Here is an 18825-nt window from a genome sequence, read left to right as displayed (position 1 = left end):
ATGCCCGACATCAGTGCCTGATCTCACGAATGCTCTTGTGGCTCAATGGAAGCAAGTCCCTGCAGCAATGCTCTAACGTCTAGTGGAAAACCTTCCCAGAAGAGTGGAGGCCGTTATAGCAGCAAAGGGGGGAACCAACTCCATAGTAATACCCATTATTTTGGAATGAGATGTTCGATGTGCAGGTGTATATTCTATCGAGTCTGTCGACAACATTCTGATTAAAGGTACATCGTATTCTAAGGGACGGCCTAAGATAAATGCACTGAAAACCCTATTGAATAAAATCTCCACAAGAAAATCTGTTGGCCAGCAAGTGGTAGTAGGGTTTTCAGTTGTTGAATTACATGTATTCAGTACTTGCAAGGGAACCATGCCTGCAAAGCCCGTTACGCATCTTCATAAGGTAAGTCTGAATACCAATTACTGAGAAGTGTATAGGAAAGGCCTGTGTAAGAAAGGAGGACAACTTGCTCCGTGCATCTTGACTGCCAGAGGTGGCAGAGGGGAGGTCTCTGTTACTTCTGACTGGAGTATACAGGCCAAGGGTGGAGGGATGCTTGTAGAATAAACACTATCTGCTTAGCCACGTCACAGTGCCACCCTCACCCCTTTACCTCCAGATCTCCAAACATGGTTTCTATTCTGGTCAGGGGGGGCCCTCCTTTGGAGTGGATGGAGGAGGGCGGCATGTGATGTGGCACGTGTCGGTCCTTAGGCGCTCGGCTGCAACACGTGAGTGATGCGAGGAGCACGAGCCCGTGCAGCCACCCAGAGGTCTTGTGTGCTACCCATTCCTGGTCTCTTCCTCTTCGGAGAAATTCAGAGACACCCATTTGATTATGAGCCTAGGCTGCAGATGACATGTGCTGTGATCTGAGCATGGCTGTGTCTAACATAGAGTCAGAGGGACACTGCTGGCAGGAAGCTGGGAGCACAAGAGCCGTGGAAGAATCCTGCAGCCATACTATAAAAAGCAACAGTCTCATAAGGCTTCAGGTGTCTATGGTTCTCATTCCACATTTTAATCCACCTAAGTATGGCTGAAAGTGTTTATCTGGTCCTGTGGTGTGTTCAGCAGCCTGTGAAATCTGCCAAGCACCAATGCATGCTCACCTGTATACTGTAATGGCGCCGGAGGGGATGGCTGCTGTTTTATGGGCTCTTAACCAACCATGCTATTTTTATTTTTATTTTTTGCATTGTTTGTAACTTATTTTGTACATAATGTTGCTGCTACCGTCTCTTATGACCGAAAAGAGCTTCTGGACATCAGAACAGCGATTACTCACCTTGAACAGGATGAATCATTTTTCTTTAATGAGTCGGACGAGAGGGATATTCTCCAGACACCCAACGAGGCCCTCATCCCCGTCATTCGCAGGAGAAAAAGACTGAGATATCGCGGAAGGAGATCGGGATGCCTTGTCAGGATCCGGCGTAAGAGGGAAAACTGTAACATCTTATGTTTCACAGAGTTGTGGCTGAACGACGACATGAATAACATACAGCTGGCAGGTTACACACTGCATTGGCAGGATAGAACAGCAGCCTCCGGTAAGACAAGGGGCAGCAGTCTATGTTTATTTGTAAACAACAGCTGGTGCACGATATCTAAGGAAGTCTCAAGGTTTTGCTCGCCTGAGGTAGAGTATCTCATGATAAGCTGTAGACCACACTATCTACCAAAAGAGTGTTCATCTATATTTTTTGTGGCTGTCTATTTACCATCACACACCGATGCTGGCACTAAGACCACACTCAATGAGCTGTATATGGCCATAAGCAAACAGGAAAATGCTCCTAGTGGCCGGGGACTTTAATGCAGGGAAACTTAAATCAGTTTTTCCTAATTTCAACCAGCATGTTAAATGTGCAAACAGAGGGGGAAAAAACTGTAGACCACCTTTACTCCACACACAGAGATGCATAAAAGGCTCTCCCTGGCCCTCCATTTGGCAAATCTGGCCACAATTCCTGATTCCTGCTTACAAGCAAAAACTAAAGCAGGAAGCACCTGTGACTCAGACAATAAAATGTGGTCAGATGAAGCAGATGCTAAGCTACAGGACTGTTTTGCTAGCACAGACTGAAATATGTTCCAGGATTCCGATGGCATTGAGGAGTACACCACATCAGTCACTGTTTTCATCAATAAGTGCTTTGATGACGTCTTCCCCACAGTGACTGCACGTACATACCCCAACCAGAAGCCATGGATAACAGGCAACATCCGCACTGTGCTAAAGTGTAGAACTGCAGCTTTAAAGGAGCGGGACTCTAACCCTGAAGCTTATAAGAAATCCCGCTATGCCCTCTGACATTCCATCAAACAGGTAAAGCGTCAATACAGGACTAAGATCGAATCGTACTACAAAGGCTCCGATGCTCGTCGGATGTGGCAGGGCCTGCAAACTATTACAGACTACAAAGTGAAGGACAGCCCCGAGCTGCCCAGTGACACAAGCCTACCAAATGAGCTAAATTACTTCTATGTTCGCTTCAAGGAAAGTAACACTGAAACATGCATGAGAGCATCAGCTGTTCCGGACGACTGTGTGATCACGCTCTCCGTAGTCGATGTGAGTAAGAGCTTTAAACAGGTCAACATTCACAAGGCCGCAGGGCCAGACGGATTACCAGGATGTGTACTCTGAGCGCTGACCAACTGGCAAGTGTCTTCACTCACATTTTAAAACTCTCCCTGTCTGAGTCTGTAAGACCACCATAGTCCCTGACCCAAAGAACACTAAGGTAACCTGCCTAAATGACTACCGACCCATAGCACTCACGTCTGTAGCCATGAAGTACTTTGAAAGGCTGGTCATGGCTCACATCAACATCATTATCCCAGAAACCCTAGACCCACTCCCATTTGCATACAACACCAACAGATCCACAGATGATGCAATCTCTATTGCACTCCACACTGCCCTTTCCCACCTGGACAAAAGGAACACCTATGTGAGAATGCTATTCATTGAATACAGGTCAGCGTTCAAAACCATAGTGTCCTCAAACCTCATCACTAAGATAAGTGTTGAGAGTTTCAAGTTCCTTGGTGTCTATATCACCAACAAACTAACATGGTCCAAGCACACCAAGACAGTCGTGAAGAGGGCACGACAAAACCTATTCCCCCTCAGGAGACTGAAAAGATTTGGCATGGGTCCTCAGATCCTCAAACGGTTCTACAGCTGCACCATCGAGATCATCCTGACTGGTTGCATCACTGCCTGGTATGGCAACTGCTCTGCCGACCGCTCTGCCGACTGCTCTGCCGACCGCAAGTCACTACAGAGGTTAGTGCGTGCGGCCCAGTATATCACTGGGGCCAAGCTTCATGCCATCCAGGACCTCTATACCAGGCGGTGTCAGAGGAAGGCCCTAAAAATTGTCAAAGACTCCAGCCACCCTAGTCATAGACTGTTCTCTCTGCTACCGAATGGCAAGCGGTACCGGAGCGCCAAGTCTAGGTCCAAGAGGCTTCTAAACAACTTCTATCCCCAAGCTGTAAGACTCCTAAACATCTAATCAAGTGGTTACCCAGACTATTTGCATTACCCAACCACTCTTTTATGCTGCTGCTACTCTCTGTTTATTATCTATGCATAGCCACTTTAATAACTCTACCTACAAGTACATATTACCTAATTTACCTCGACTGACCGGTGCCCCAGCTCATTGACTCTGTACCGGTACCTCCTGTATATAGCCTCGCTAATGTTATTTTTACTGCTAATCTTTAATTACTTTTAAGGACTTTTATTATTATTTTTTTTTGTATTTTTCTTTAAACAGCATTGTTGGTTAAGCATTTCACTGTAAAGTCTAAACCTGTTGCATTCGGCGCATGTGATGTCATCTGAACTGTCACTGTTGATAGTAAGCTTGAGTTGAGGTCAACAAAGCAAACTATTTTGTTTGTCATTAGCATCCAATAGAAGATGTGTTCAGGGTGATCTGTCAGTTATCTCATACTAGCCTGGAATGGTTCATAGAAGGGAAACATTTCATCAGTGAGAACTATGGTTGAAAAGCAAAGATGAATGTGAGTGTGTGCTTGTATGTGTTTGTGTGACTCTGGTACAATGTGAGCTGTTGTGAAGAGAAGAAAACAAGAGAAACCAGTTGGAAAGGTTAAGGTGGAACAAATGGGATGGAAGGATCAGATTAATCATGACAGTGCCGCTAATGACTCATCCCCCATCCCCACAAACACACACTCGGGTGTGTAAAGATTCTCTGCTTCCTTTGGGTGATCTAATTTGAATGGTGAGAGCAGCAGTAGTATGTCTACTGTGTTGTTCACCATAATGGTACATCCTGTTTCGTGTCTTCCAGTGAAAATGAGCATGTCTGTGAGGCTGTATTGGGTTCTTGTTTGTTGTGTCATGTGGATATGTCCTCGTGTGACAGGAATCCTTTCTTTTCATCAGCTTGAAACAATAAAGCAGTGAAATGGATCTGGATGCTTGTGTCTTACTTTAATCGATTTTCCAACAAGTCTCCAACGAGCAGAAATAAGCCTGAAGAAAAACCTGATGTGTTATTGTTAATGGCAGATTTCCCAAATAAATAATTGTCACAAACCCCCCCATAATTAACCTGTAATTGGATCAGTTTTCATTCCTCAGTGTGTGGGGAGAAATCAGACAGCATAGTGAAAGTCAGAAAGGCAGAACAGTAGCCTGTGTTATGTGTTTTCCGTTGAACTATTATGTAGATGCACCCAATCCTGAAATATGAATGAAATAAAACACTTATACAAGTTTGTATAATTTAATTTAGCATCAAAATAAATAGCCCTAACTATTCCTTGCATTCAGTGGGCTTTGAAGAGTAACTGTGTGTGTGATCCAAGATATGATAAATGTCTCTACCATCTACACATCCGCTGAAGTAACGTTAACTCTAAACATAAGGGCCCCATGTGCTAAACTGTACACAGCAGCATTCCTTGTGTGGCAAGTTATATTTTTATAAATTTAACCAAGCAAGTCAGTTAAGAACAAATTCTTATTTAGATTGACGGCCTACCCCGGCCGAGCTGGGTCGCCCTATGGGACTCCCAATCACAGCTGGATGTGATGCAGCCTGGATTGAAACCAGGTACTACAGTGTCGCATCTTGTACTGAGATGCAGTGTTGTAGACCACAGCGCCACTCAGGAGCCCGATATACTGTATGTCTTTTAGACAATGTATTGTGACTTGATCACATTTAAATGTTCCATCAGCATCACTTCTAAAGTTGTCATACTCTGTGGGCGAGTGCTTGTTGTGTGTCATAAAACATCTAGGTAATCATTCCTACGGGATGAGACATGGCCGCCACACGTCACTCTCTAAACACATTTTTACGCAATGAAGTATTAAATAATTGTCGATTGGCATGGCGATTGGCTGCTCAATGCATTTGATGCAGAATCTGAATTAAACTGAGGTGCTGGTTCATTCTCTAATAAATTCCACATACCCACACAAACAACCCCCGAGGCAATCAAAGTTGAAGCTTTGATATAGCCCAGTTTACTCTAGTCATGTCTTAGTGATTGTCTGAAAGTGACAGGGCGTCAATCAGCCTGCAGGGCCAATTATGTATAGTAAATGGGTACGCCAGTCCCTGTTGGGATCAACAACATGGATCTGAAATGTCAGGTTGGGTGACTGATGGGTAAAATGTGGAGGAGTTGGGCAGGGTCAGCCAGCATACCATCTATTGCTGAACCTTACAGCAGCTACAACTCTAGATAACATGTTTACAACTCTAGATAACATGTTTACAACTCTAGATAACATGTTTACAACTCTAGATAACATGTTTACAACTCTAGATAACATGTTTACAACTCTAGATAACATTTTTACATCTCTAGATAACATGTTTACAACTCTAGATAACATGTTTACAACTCTAGATAACATGTTTACAGCTCCTTGGCCCAATTATGGCCTATTCTTTTTTGATTCTAAACCAATTAAAAATAGGCCTGATTAATTGACCAACCCATTTGCAGCAATAATATATAGCCTAGCAACTGCAACAATGTATCTTATTCATCTTATTCTGTTCTGTGTGTGACTGAGTAGGAAACCCCAACTCAGAAGCTAAGAGATCAACCAGAGTGCAAGACATCAATGGCAGCACCACAACGTAGCCTTTCTCTGATGATGTGGTCTTTCTTCCTCCCAGCCAGCATATTTCCTTGAAATCCTTTACCAGTCAGGATCATTATGAAATATAAAGTCTTTGAAGAGAACTAGCCTCAGTAATGTTAAGAGAACAGATCAATTTACACTGAACTAAAATAAATGCAACAACTTCACAGATATACCAGAGTTAGAGTCAATTTAATCAAATTGATTAGGCCCTAACCTATGGATTTCACATGATGACTGGGAATACAGATATAAATCTGTTGGTCACAGATACCATAAAAAAAGAAGGGGGGTGGATAAAAAAAAAACGTAAGTATCTGGTCTGACCACCATTTTTTTAACCTTTAATTAACTAGGCAAGTCAGATGAGAACAAATTCTTATTTACAATGACAGCCTAGGAACAGTGGGTTACCTGCCTTGTTCAGGGGCAGAACAACAGATTTTCACCTTGTCAGCTCAGGGATTCAATCTTGCAACCTTTCGGTTACTAGTCCAACGCTCTAAACACTAGGCTACCTGCCGCCCCATTTGCCTCACGCAGTGCAAAAAATCTCCTTCGTATTGAGTTGATCAAGCTGTTGATCAAGATGCTGGATATTGCCGGGAACTGAACACGCTGTTGTACACATCAATCCAGAGCATCCCAAACATGCTGAATTTGTGACAAGTCTGGTGAGTATGCAGGCCATGGAAGAACTGGGACATTTTCAGCTTCTAGGAATTGTATAATGATCCTTGCAACATGGGGCAATGCATTATCATGCTGAAACATGAGGTGATGGTGGCAGATGAATTGCATGACAATGGGCCTCAGGATCTCGTCACGGAATCTGTGCGTTCAAATTGCCATCGATAAAATGCAATTGTGTTCATTGTCCGTAGCTTATGCCTTCCCATACCATAACCCCACCACGACCATGGGGCACTCTGTTCACACTCTGTACACGCTGTCTGCCATCTGCCCGGTACAGTTGAAACCAGGATTAATCCGTGAAGAGCACGCTTCTCCATCATTCCAGTGGACATCAAAGGTGAGCATTTGCCCACTGAAGTCGGTTACAACGCCGAACTGCTGTCAGGACGTTAAGGACGACGAGCACGCAGATGAGCTTCCCTGAGACAGTTTCTTACAGTTTGCGCAGAAATTCTTCAGTTGGGAAAACCCAGTTTCTTCAGCTGTCGGGGTGGCTGGTCTCAAACGATCCCACAGGTGAAGAAGCCAGATATGGAAGTCCTGGGCTGGCGTGGTTGCACATGCTTGGCGGTTGTGAGGCCGGTCTCTAAAATGACGTTGGAGGCAGTTTATGGTAGGGAAATGAACATTCAATTCTCTGGCAATAGCTCTGGTTGACATTCCTGCAGTCAGCATGCCAATTGCACACTCACTCAAAACTTGAGACATCCGTGGCGTTGTGTTACAAAACTGCACATTTTAGAGTGGCCTTTTATTGTCCCCAGCACAAGGTGCACCAGTGTAATGATCATGTTGTTTAATCAACTTTCTTGATATGCCACACCTGTCAGGTGGATGGATTATTTTGGCAAAGGAGAAATGCTCATAAACAGGAATGTAAACTAATTTGTGGTCAAAATTTAAGAGAAATAAACTTTTTGTGCGTATGGAACATTTCTTGGATCTTTTATTTCAGCTCTTGAAACATGGGACCAACACTTTACATGTTGCGTTTATATTTTTGTTCCGTGTAAGAAGATATCAAGTTTATCTTTATTTTTGTGGCCTGTCCTGTGGAGATTAACCTATTTAATCCCATCGAAAACAATAGAGACCGTAAAAAACGTTTCCAGTTATAAGGCTCTAAAAATGTTACTGAATGATCTATCAATGCATTTCCAGCAAATATTTAAATAATAAAGGGTCTCAATGAATGATGTGCAGTGTCACATGTTTACTGTAAATTGTCACATGACCAGAGCTGTTTACTTCCTGGTTGCACCATGAGAAGAGGATGGCTGCATCAAAGTTCCCAAACAAAAGGTTAGTAAAGTATGTTAACATAAAGTTAATACAAAGATGTTTGGTACACATCATCTTTAAGGTGTCTAGTTTTGATATATGCATTTGTAATTACTCAACTTTGTTCAGTGTGGTCATAGAATGTGTAAACATGTTGACGGCAACAATAGTGACCGGTGGGATAACACAGTGCATCCAGGTATACACATACTTATACACATACATAGTTCTTGTTCTACCTAACTCTCTACTCTGTTCTTTCTTTTAGTTTCACTTTGAGTCAGGTTCTGGATATGTTGGATCTAGGTGACTGCCAGACAAGGCATGCAACATTGCAGTTATCCCTCACAATGAGAAAGATGCTGTCCTGAGTGATTGTGATAGCGATGGGTCAGATACGGACTATGGACAGGCCATTTGCCAGCCAGGCTGTTGAATGCATATGCTAAACCTATGCAAACAGACCATGACAGGAACAATGTTATCAGTGATGGTGACCTACCCCTCACCACCCTCCCCCATCCACAATCTCCCCCACTCCCCCCCATTGTTGTTAATGAAGAGCCAAGGGCCTCTACCCGCCAGAGGGTCCAGTCAGAAGAGCCAAGGGCCTCTACAAGCCATAGGGGTCAGCCAGAAGAGCCAAGGGCCTCTACCCGCCAGAGGGTCCAGTCAGAAGAGCCAAGGGCCTCTACAAGCCATAGGGTTCAGCCAGAAGAGCCAAGGGCCTCTACAAGCCATAGGGGTCAGCCAGAAGAGCCAAGGGAAAAGCTGCAGGTGGTCAAAAATAAAGATTGAGCGTTCAAACGATCAAAGAGGCCTGCCACCGATGTGATTCCAAAACACATAGTATACAGCCCAAATATGCAAACGTTTGGCACGAAACCACTGAGCCATGGAAGGAGATCTTTACTGGTTACTACTGTTGAAGATCAGGCAAGATATGACAAAGCTTCTCACTGGCCAATCAACACGATGCGCCGGTTCCACAGAAGTCGTCATGGTGACAAACGTACTACCTATGCATGTGAGAAATGCAAAGCGCCACTGCACATTGAGTGCTTCAAGATATACCACGGACAGTAGAAAAGGAGATAAGACCAAATGAAAAAGGGCTGAAAAAGACAATAAAAGAAAAATATAAAAGTCGATAAAGCGTGAGGAGAAGCAGTACAACAGACTCTAGGAAGAAAAGAAAAGTAGATGAAAAAAGACAATCAAAATGACTGAAATGTTGTTGGAAAAGAAGGTCAATTGATTCAAGACATCCTGTATGACAGTAGGTCTGACTGATCGTAGTTCAAAACAGTGATGCACAAACTAATCTTGCACTTGGTTCTGAAGCCTAACTCTATGATACATTTATATATATATATATATATATATAAATAAAAGCACTCATTGTCCAGTGGCGCTTTTTAAATATAGATATATATAATTGTATTTTATTCAGTGAAGGCCTCTAATTTAATGAATATTCTACAGGCTACCTCTCTCCTAAATGTTACCTTTATGTTCATTGGGAATGACTCACATGACTGCTATACAGTTGTTACTGAATGTTGCACTAAAATGTCACAATGACAATGTTACAATGAATATTGCACTAAAGTACAAGTTCAAATGTTACAATAAAGTTACAATATTAATGTTCCAGTACATGTTGCACTAAAGTAACAATGTTGAAATACATTGATGGTTGTTGTCTTTTTGTCTTTGCTCTCAGTATTCATATCGTGTTGTATAAAAGGTTTTTGATGTGTAAAATAGTCACACTAGAATGTGACGAGGCATTCTAGTGGCAATGCTGGGGACTGCTAGTGACAGAGTTTTAAATGTGTTAATAACTGGGCTGGGGACTGCTAGTGACAGAGTTTTAAATGTGTTAATAACTGGGCTGGGGACTGCTAGTGACAGAGTTTTAAATGTGTTAATAACTGGGCTGGGGACTGCTAGTGACAGAGTTTTAAATGTGTTAATAACTGGGCTGGGGACTGCTAGTGACAGAGTTTTAAATGTGTTAATAACTGGGCTGGGGACTGCTAGTGACAGAGTTTTAAATGTGTTAATAACTGGGCTGGGGACTGCTAGTGACAGAGTTTTAAATGTGTTAATAACTGGGCTGGGGACTGCTAGTGACAGAGTTTTAAATGTGTTAATAACTGGGCTGGGGACTGCTAGTGACAGAGTTTTAAATGTGTTAATAACTGGGCTGGGGACTGCTAGTGACAGAGTTTTAAATGTGTTAATAACTGGGCTGGGGACTGCTAGTGACAGAGTTTTAAATGTGTTAATAACTGGGTTGGGATATATAAGAACTTTTATAACTGCACAGGAGAAATATGTTAATTCAGTATACGTAACATTATCCCACCGGTCACAATTGTGACTGACCATAAAACACACTTTTTCACCTACTTTTCCATTAAAATGCCAAAACATAATGATTGATTACATCAAAGGGTTACTAATGACACTTGATTTTTATATTTTCATGTTTGGGAAAAATTCGGGATTAAATGGGTTGAGTACAATATAATTGACAATACATAAACAAATGGTAAGTGTACAGAATATGTATTTATTTTCGAATGTCCATGCTTCATCCAGCGATGTGAAATTAAAAATGCCTATTGAAATGCCCCCCAAAAAAGAGTAATTCACTGCAATGTTATGTTTATGGAATCTGGGGATTATTGGCAGGAAATCACACTATTAAAATGCATGAAAAACTAGATCATCTAGGTGCTGGCTTTTGGTTCTAAGAGCAGAACATTGAAATGACCTCGACAAACAAAAAGGCACACGTGGCTAGTGTAACTTGTATGAATCAATTGGGCCCTCTGCTGTTCAAGAAGAGAACTACAAATGCTCCCATCATCCCCTTCTTTCCTAAGGGCCATAGTTCGTAGTGCTGTTTTTTTCAGGCACATAAAGGGTAAAAACACTTAAATCATTCTTCATTCATTTCCTTCAATGAATATATGTTGAACCAATCCAGTTAAACAATAAGTACACTTTATTCACATTGGGTTCAAGCATATTTAAAACAGTTGAGACATTTATTTCGTCAATTATTTCTATACATCTAGATTATTTACTTAAAAGGATATAAATATATATTCTATAATAGTATATTTACCGAGACAATATATTTTCAGTCAACAAGTCATCTTTGGTCACAAAAAAAACTGTAAACAGAATTACAAAGGAGTTCACATTTGAACTTTCCAGCCTGTATACCTTAGTAGGGAAAGGGGGTACCTAGTCAGTTAGTACATGTTGATAACGTTTGAGGCTCTCTTTAGCAGTTTATTCATGACATCTGGGTAATACGACCCAACTTCTTCAAAGTGCTCTTTCGACAGGAAAAATATATCCACATAGTTATCAGCAATGGCAGTGTATCTACACAACTTGGATTTCAGCAGCAAGTCAACTCCCAATGCGGCTCCAGTTGTAAGATACTCAATGGCCTCCTTTCCAGTTCTCCATGAGCAAAGTTTCACCTTACCAATCAGGATCAGCAACATGCCACGGCCAGAGTCTCCCCTTCTATTGATGTATTCCCCTAGAAGAGATCGCATTTCAGCATGTATACCGAAAAGTATACACTGTTCCCCACTCAAAATAGTTGTGAATAACTCATGTGGTAATGTACACACTGTCAGATTATTCCTCAGAAGTGGTTAGGTGCAGAATCTTAGTTAATGAAGAAAGTGAAATGGGCCGACCATACACCCTGCAGACTACTAGCGCAAAATTTGAAGTTATGCAGGTGAATGTCAAGTTAGTATTTAGCCCATGATGCTCATGTTTACCAGAGGTGTAGCTTTCCAGCAACATTTTCGTTGCCAAGTGTCGCAGGAATGTTTCTGAGAGGTGAGTGAAGAGCTGATTTTTCTTCAGTAGATTCACGCTTATTCTAAAATGGTGAGAAAAGAATAGTGTTTTATAATCACATGCTACATGGTCTTCTTTTGTACACATCATTCGTCAAATGAAGCAGTAGTTTGGTACAGTATGTAACAGTTTAACATTTCATCACTAAGCAGTTGCAGACATTAGTATTGATGCCTTGCTGGTTACCTTGAGAAAATTTCAACTTTCATACAATGAGGTGTATCTTTGAACAATTCTTCTGAATCTATCCCTTTGGTGCGTGTCCATCGGTAATTGTAGAATCGGATTACGCGATTTTGCAGCGCCGATGGAATGTTTTCATCCATCATGTAGTTTTGGACTGCCTGCATTAAAAGAAAGATAATGAGTCACTCAAATGCATAGGTCTCTCGCAACAGTACCTCATTTTCAGCTTTTGAAAACTGAATTGCAACAAATCAAAAATTGACTCTGAAAAAGTTAGTTAAATTCTAGTCTGAGTATTTTGTTAATAATACCTGCAGCTTCTCTTCATACGCCACTTGAAGTGATTGCTTGTTTGTTTGAGTGGATGAGAGAAGTCCCATATTATAACTGACTTGCATCTTGGAAAGAATCATTATCAAAATGGAGAATAACAATTCTCTGTATGTCACTGCACGGATATCACCATAGCCTGTTGTTGTGTAAGTTGCTAAAGTCCAATATACGGAGTAGGTGTAAATATCAGGGAGGTAAAACACTTCTGTAAAAACAAAACATTAAAACAACACAAATAAATCTAGTGTTTACATATTTAGAAACTCAGAAATGTTGCATGTCATACTAAAAGCTCTGTCAAAGGTCTAATAAATGTATTGTAATTAATACATGAATTATATTCATTTATTTTCATTCCCAAAACTAATTTAATCATTCATCATGCTTTATCCATTTTAGCTGACCTTACCTGTGTTGACAACCCACGAAATAAAGCCACCATGCAAAGCAAATAAAAGAAATAAAACTGCGGTACAGTGGACAAACAGGATTGCATGGACCAAGTACTTGATGATTCGTATGGCAAGTAAGCTGTCAATGTAAAACGAGAGAAGAGAAAATAGATTAGAGGCAAAAGACTTGGGATAACACCAATCAACAACTTGACTGTGGGAAATTGTATTACACAACTGTTAAACACATACTGGTAAAAACAGCATTGAGAACATGCTAAATTTAACAAAAACATAATGCATATACTTAGTTATGATGGATTGCTCCTCCTTGTGCATGAAGACAAGTACAGTCAGAATCCGGAGTAGATGAAAAGTGCGAACATATACTATTATGGGCAGAAATGCTGCCGGTGACACTTGATTCATGAGGTGCAAAATTGTAAATGCATATGGGAATGAGCATATGACATCATAAATGTATCCCACTTTCCTCGTCATATAGCTCAGTGACACAGATCTGTAGTCTGAGATGTATGATCCACTTTCATCATAGAAGCAAATATGAAATTTCAAAATGATCTAAAAGAAAAATAACATTTTTTATGTAATCACACGCAAAGACTGAAAAACAAATCCGTGCTGAAGGATATTTGCACATTGAGGCAGGCGTAATTAATACAACAAGGTGGGTGTAGTGTACATTATAATTTATGGAAACACAATGTTTCAACAGACTGAAAGGACCCTAAGGTGGTTATTTAGATTACTGACAAATTCGTGAGCTGCGTCTCTCACCTCAATCATTTGAATGTATTCGATAATCATAGTTAACAAAAAGATGCCTCGGTCAAGATCGAACACAGATGGCTGAAATTGAGGGAAATCAATTATTCATATTTTCTTATACTACTTACATCTCAAGTGTACCAACACTAATATTCATAAAGATTATTATTATATTTGACTGATATTTTACCTTGAGGTCAATAATACAATAGGCAGAACTCCGCTAATGGATATAGCAAACCATTATGCGACAACGAATTCTAATTCCGAGAACAATGTGTACCACCTACCATATATGTTATCGCCCAAAACAGAATGATGATCAGAAGGCAAGATGTGTACTGATACACAACACGTACTGTGCTTTCCGGATTGATTGTTGTGTTGTGGATTCTGATGACGTTCAACAGAAAACTGATCAAGAATTGAGTGATGCTTGTCTTAATTCGGACATGAAATGGGAAGTCTTTAAACTTTGCTTTATTTTCCTCTTCTGCCATGCATGTCTTGTAAAGCTTTATATCTGATGGACGAAACAAATGGCTCATGTATAAATGGTGCAACCCATAAAAGCTACAATTATAATAAATATGTTTGCTGCAGCAATACTACACCAAAGAGCTAAGCAAAGCTTTTTCCTATAACTTGAAAGATTTAAAAAATAATAATAATGTTGGCACCAAAACATTTTTGTGGGCAGTTTAAAAATGTGTGGTAGGGTGCCTCAGTACAAATACAATAATTATAAAAGTTACATAGATTTGCTTTTGCCTGACTTTCTATTTCATCAACACATGAATATAGCAACATTTCTGAAGTAATGCCAGCCAACTTACATCCGGTGTCATTCATAAGTATGTCAGTTGCTGAAACATTCTTCTGAACTTTTGACATGTCCATTGTTCTTTGCAGTAGCTGTTCACGTTTCGTTTCTGCAGCTTTCTTGATCTGTTTGCAAATGTCTGGATAGTATTTGACAGTTTCATCAAGGCTTTTCTTGGAGAGGACATACAGATCACAATTTGTGGCAGCCCTGGGACGCACAAGAAAACAGTATAATTGATCAGAGACACATAATTTTATATTTAAATGAGAGAAAATGATGCTTTAAGTCATCAAAAGCATCATGCCTTATTGTGGTTGCACGAGGTTCTGCAAACAGGAGGCTTCCTTCTCCAAAGTATTGTCCGGCATTCAGTTTGATGATAACAGTCAACTCGTCCTGTGACAAGACTTCTACTTCTCCCTTTTCAATGAAATACATCTAAGAAGAAAAAAAATGCTAGTAATAACAAATATGGTGAAGAGCAACAGCAACAATCTCATGTACACCCGTTCTGTAATTAGGATGGAGCCCTGCTGTCATAGAACATAGAAACCTTAACACAGCAGGGCCGTGTGTCACACCTCAGATCCAAAGTCATTTCTTTTGCATATCAGGTCATTAGCTCTGTAAAGGCACGGTCGAATCTCTCTAGCTAGTAACCGAATGAATCCTCCATCTGTTTCCAATTGGTCCACACTCTCTTTTCTCAGTATTTTGTGAAAAAAGGGTCCCTGTAGAGTTGGCAGAACAAAAAGAAACTTAGCTTCCAGAATTAATTATGTAGAAAAGATTTATGAGCTGGAAAAAGTACAAATTATTTTACATCAAGCTTTCCAGATAATGTTCTCTCGAGTGGGGATAAATGTTGTGCCACTGAGTTCCTTCGCTGCTTCCTCTTGATATCAAGTCCAAATGCCTAAAATTAAACAATAATAATAATAATAAGAAGTGTATACCAGTATATGTACTTTAGTCACAACATTAAATCAAGGTATTCTAACCTGATAAAAAATCTATTGATAAATGTACCTTTGCAATAAGGTCAGAGTAGATAATGGTAGATATATCTCCGAGTAGAGATGATGGCAAATACTCAAACAGTGTGTCTTGGTCTATTCCTTTCGTTCTTATCCATTTGAAAGCATAGAAGTTCACAGTATTGTGATATAGACGCCCTGTAATATTCTGACTCTAAGGCAGAGAATTGCACATAATGAGACCTCAAAACATACAACAGGTAAGCAACATAAGCTACAAATGATATCACATCTACAAAAGTAAAAACCTCACCTTCAAGAATAGTTGTATGCTTTCCTTTTTCTCAGTAAAAGCTGCCCTTGTAGCATCTGCATTGGCTAACATAGCAGCAAATGTACCAGCCACATAACCACAATACAATGCTCCAGACACCATTATGAAGACCATAGTAATTTTCTGCAAAGACACACACAAAAAACAAACAATACAATTCCTGTCGAATACTGTACATTTAATAATAACCGTATAAACCTTTTACAGTAGCTTTAAAAAAATATATTGCTGTGATCTTGAGTTGTTTACTTCGTTGATCCTAAAACTGTAATTTGAATAACCTTACCATAGAGGTTAGATAAGGATGTATATCACCATAGCCTACACCACTGAGAGTTGCAGTTGCAAAATATAAACTTATGCAATACAGTTCTGTGAAGGTAGCCGTTTCTGAGGGGAAGAAGAGTTTCCATGACAATACAAAGTTCTCAAGGAAGTTACACACTTTCTATAAAAAATATTTTTGATAACTTATGTTGTAGTGTAAATTAATGATATTATACAATACCAGTCAAAAAGTTTGGACACACCTACTCATTCAAGGGTTTTTCTTTATTTGTACTATTTTCTACATTGTAGAATAATAATGAAGACATCAAACCTATGAAATAACACATATAGAATCATGTAGTAACCAAAAAAAGTGTGAAACAAATCAAAATATATTTTAGATTCTTCAAAGTAGCCACCCTTGGTCTTGATGACAGCTTAGCACACTCTGGGCATTCTGTGTCCAAACTTTTGACTGGTACTGTATTTTTTATTTTTTTAACCTTTATTTTACTAGGCAAGTCAGTTAAGAACAAATTCTTATTTACATATGGTATATATGGTTTAGATAGTAGTAAAACAATAGTAGCAGTAAAACAAACGAGTTGAGTTAGAACCTACCATACACCACGTTAAACGTGTAGTCCATGTGATACGCCCAGGACTGTGATGAACAGTTGTGCTTTACCATAGGCAGTAAGTAATTGGTTGTGTCACCAAACAAGTCTGCTGGAGGGCATACAATTGCAAAAACGATGCAAGTGCTGAAGTGAAGAAAAAGGACGCAATACAGAAAGAACTTAGCAAATGTGACAATCGTCTTTTCGGTTGCAATCCCTGATTGCCAGAATGAAAATGCAAGAGGAATCCGATATAACTGGAGAAGATGAGGGGCTCTGAGATATGCATATAGGTGCAGCGCTTCACTGTTGGAGTAAAATCCATTCTCGTCAAAAGGGGAAACCACCATCCAACCAATAACTTCCCAAGGAAAACAGCTGATGAGATCTATTAGAAAGCTTGTCTTCACATAGTGTCTTGCCGTTTCCAGCGTGTCCACTTTGAGATTGTCCTTGTAAAAAGCAACATGCAAACGGATATACATGTCAATCCAGCAAAAAAGGCCCAGAATATAGGACAAAATCCAGAGTTCCTTTTTGTAGTGGAGAAAAGCAAAAAGAAGAGAGCTATTGATGCTGACCGTTATGGCCAAAACAAATCGGAAACATTCCCAGCGGATGTACAGTGGATTGCTAGGCAAAATGGCACCCCTATATCTAGAAGAAGAAAAAAAACATCTTCATTACAGAGCAGTGTCATACACTGTCATCAAGTCCCATAACATACTATTATTTCAAGTCATTTAGAACACACTGTCTGTCAGTTTGTCTCAATGAAACATTAAGCATTATATACACTGAAGGACAGGATCTGAAGAAAAACTCTGCTAATCTCTCTTGCGCAGTTCTAAAAAAAGAGGTTGTAACTTCTCACACTATTTTTTAATTTACTTTAGGTTATTTAGTAAATATTTGATTACCTATATTTCTTGAACTGCATTGTGGGTTTTTAGGGCTTGCAAGTAAGCATTTCACGTTAAGGTCGAAACGTGTTGTATTCGGTGCACGTGACAAATAAAGTTTGATTTGATTAATTTGTTACAGACATTCAGTGCATTCGGAAAGTATTTAGACCCCTTGACTTTTTCCAAATTTAGTTACGTTATAGCCTTACTTCAAAATGTATTAAATATTTGTTTCCCTCATCAATCAACACACAATATCTCATAATGACAAAGCAAAAACAGGTTTTTAGATTTTTTTTTGTGCCAATGTAAACATAACATTTATATAAGTATTCAGACCCTTTACTCAGTACTTTGTTTACGTATGTCTGGCAGAGATTACAGCCTCAAGTCTTCCTGGGTATGACGCAACAAGCTTAGCACACCTGTATTTGAGGAATTTCTCCCGTTCATCTCTGCAGATCCTCTCAAGCTCTGTCAGGTTGGATGGGGAGTGTCGCTGCACAGCTATTTTCAGGTCTCTCCAGAGATGTTCGATCGGTTTCAAGTCCGAGCTCTAGCTGGGCCACTCATGGACATTCAGAAATTTGTCCTGAAGCCATTTCTGTGTTGTCTTGGCTGTGTGATTAGGGTCGTTGTCCTGTTGGAAGGTGAACCTTCGCCCCAATCTGAGAGCAGGTTTTCATCAAGGATCTCTCTGTACTTTGCTCCGTTCATCTTTCCCTCGATCCTGACTAGTCTCCCAGTCCCTGCCTCTGAAAAACATCCCCACAGCATGATGCTGCCACCACCATGCTTCACCGTAGGGATGGTGCCAGGTTTCTTCCAGATGTGACGCTTGGCATTCAGGCCAAAGTGTTCAATCTTGGTTTCATCAGACCAGAGAATATTGTTTATCATGGTCTGAGAGTCTTTAGGTGCCTTTCGGCAAACTCCAACTGTGCTGTCATGTGCCCTTTACTGAGGAGTGGCTTCCGTCTGGCCACTCTATCATAATGGCCTGGTTGGTTGAGTGCTGCAGAGATGGTTGTCATTCTGTAAGATTCTCCCATCTCCACAGAGGAACTCTGGAGCTCTGTCAGAGTGACCATTGGGTTCTTGGTCACATCCCTGACCATAGCCCTTCTCCCACGATTGCTCAGTTTGGCAGGG

General features: G+C 40.4%; 2 protein-coding genes across 2 annotated transcripts in view; both read right to left on the bottom strand.

The window, feature by feature from the left end:
• Positions 1-11134: 11134 nt before the first annotated feature.
• LOC121841411 (cyclic nucleotide-gated channel rod photoreceptor subunit alpha) lies at positions 11135-13191 on the bottom strand. Its single transcript, XM_042309634.1, has 5 exons — positions 12970-13191; positions 12539-12765; positions 12228-12385; positions 11960-12063; positions 11135-11709 (listed from the first exon to the last, which is right to left on the bottom strand). The coding sequence occupies exons 2-5, from the start codon at positions 12638-12640 to the stop codon at positions 11411-11413; spliced, it is 663 nt and encodes a 220-aa protein (XP_042165568.1). The 5' UTR covers positions 12641-12765; positions 12970-13191; the 3' UTR covers positions 11135-11410.
• Positions 13192-15140: 1949 nt separating this feature from the next.
• LOC112228273 overlaps positions 15141-18825 on the bottom strand; it is a 34631-nt gene continuing 30946 nt past the window's right edge. The window contains exons 26-31 of the mRNA XM_042309633.1: positions 16770-17425; positions 16165-16268; positions 15858-16001; positions 15597-15758; positions 15391-15483; positions 15141-15298 (exon numbers count right to left, since the gene is read on the bottom strand). Of these exons, the coding sequence (XP_042165567.1) occupies positions 15143-15298; positions 15391-15483; positions 15597-15758; positions 15858-16001; positions 16165-16268; positions 16770-17425 (1315 nt within the window). The 3' untranslated portion in view covers positions 15141-15142. The remainder of the gene's footprint in view (positions 15299-15390; positions 15484-15596; positions 15759-15857; positions 16002-16164; positions 16269-16769; positions 17426-18825) is intronic.

This window comes from Oncorhynchus tshawytscha, linkage group LG30 (genome assembly GCF_018296145.1).
Source record: "Oncorhynchus tshawytscha isolate Ot180627B linkage group LG30, Otsh_v2.0, whole genome shotgun sequence".
NCBI classification, from domain to species: Eukaryota; Metazoa; Chordata; class Actinopteri; order Salmoniformes; family Salmonidae; genus Oncorhynchus; species Oncorhynchus tshawytscha.
This window is presented reverse-complemented; position numbering and strand designations above follow the sequence as displayed.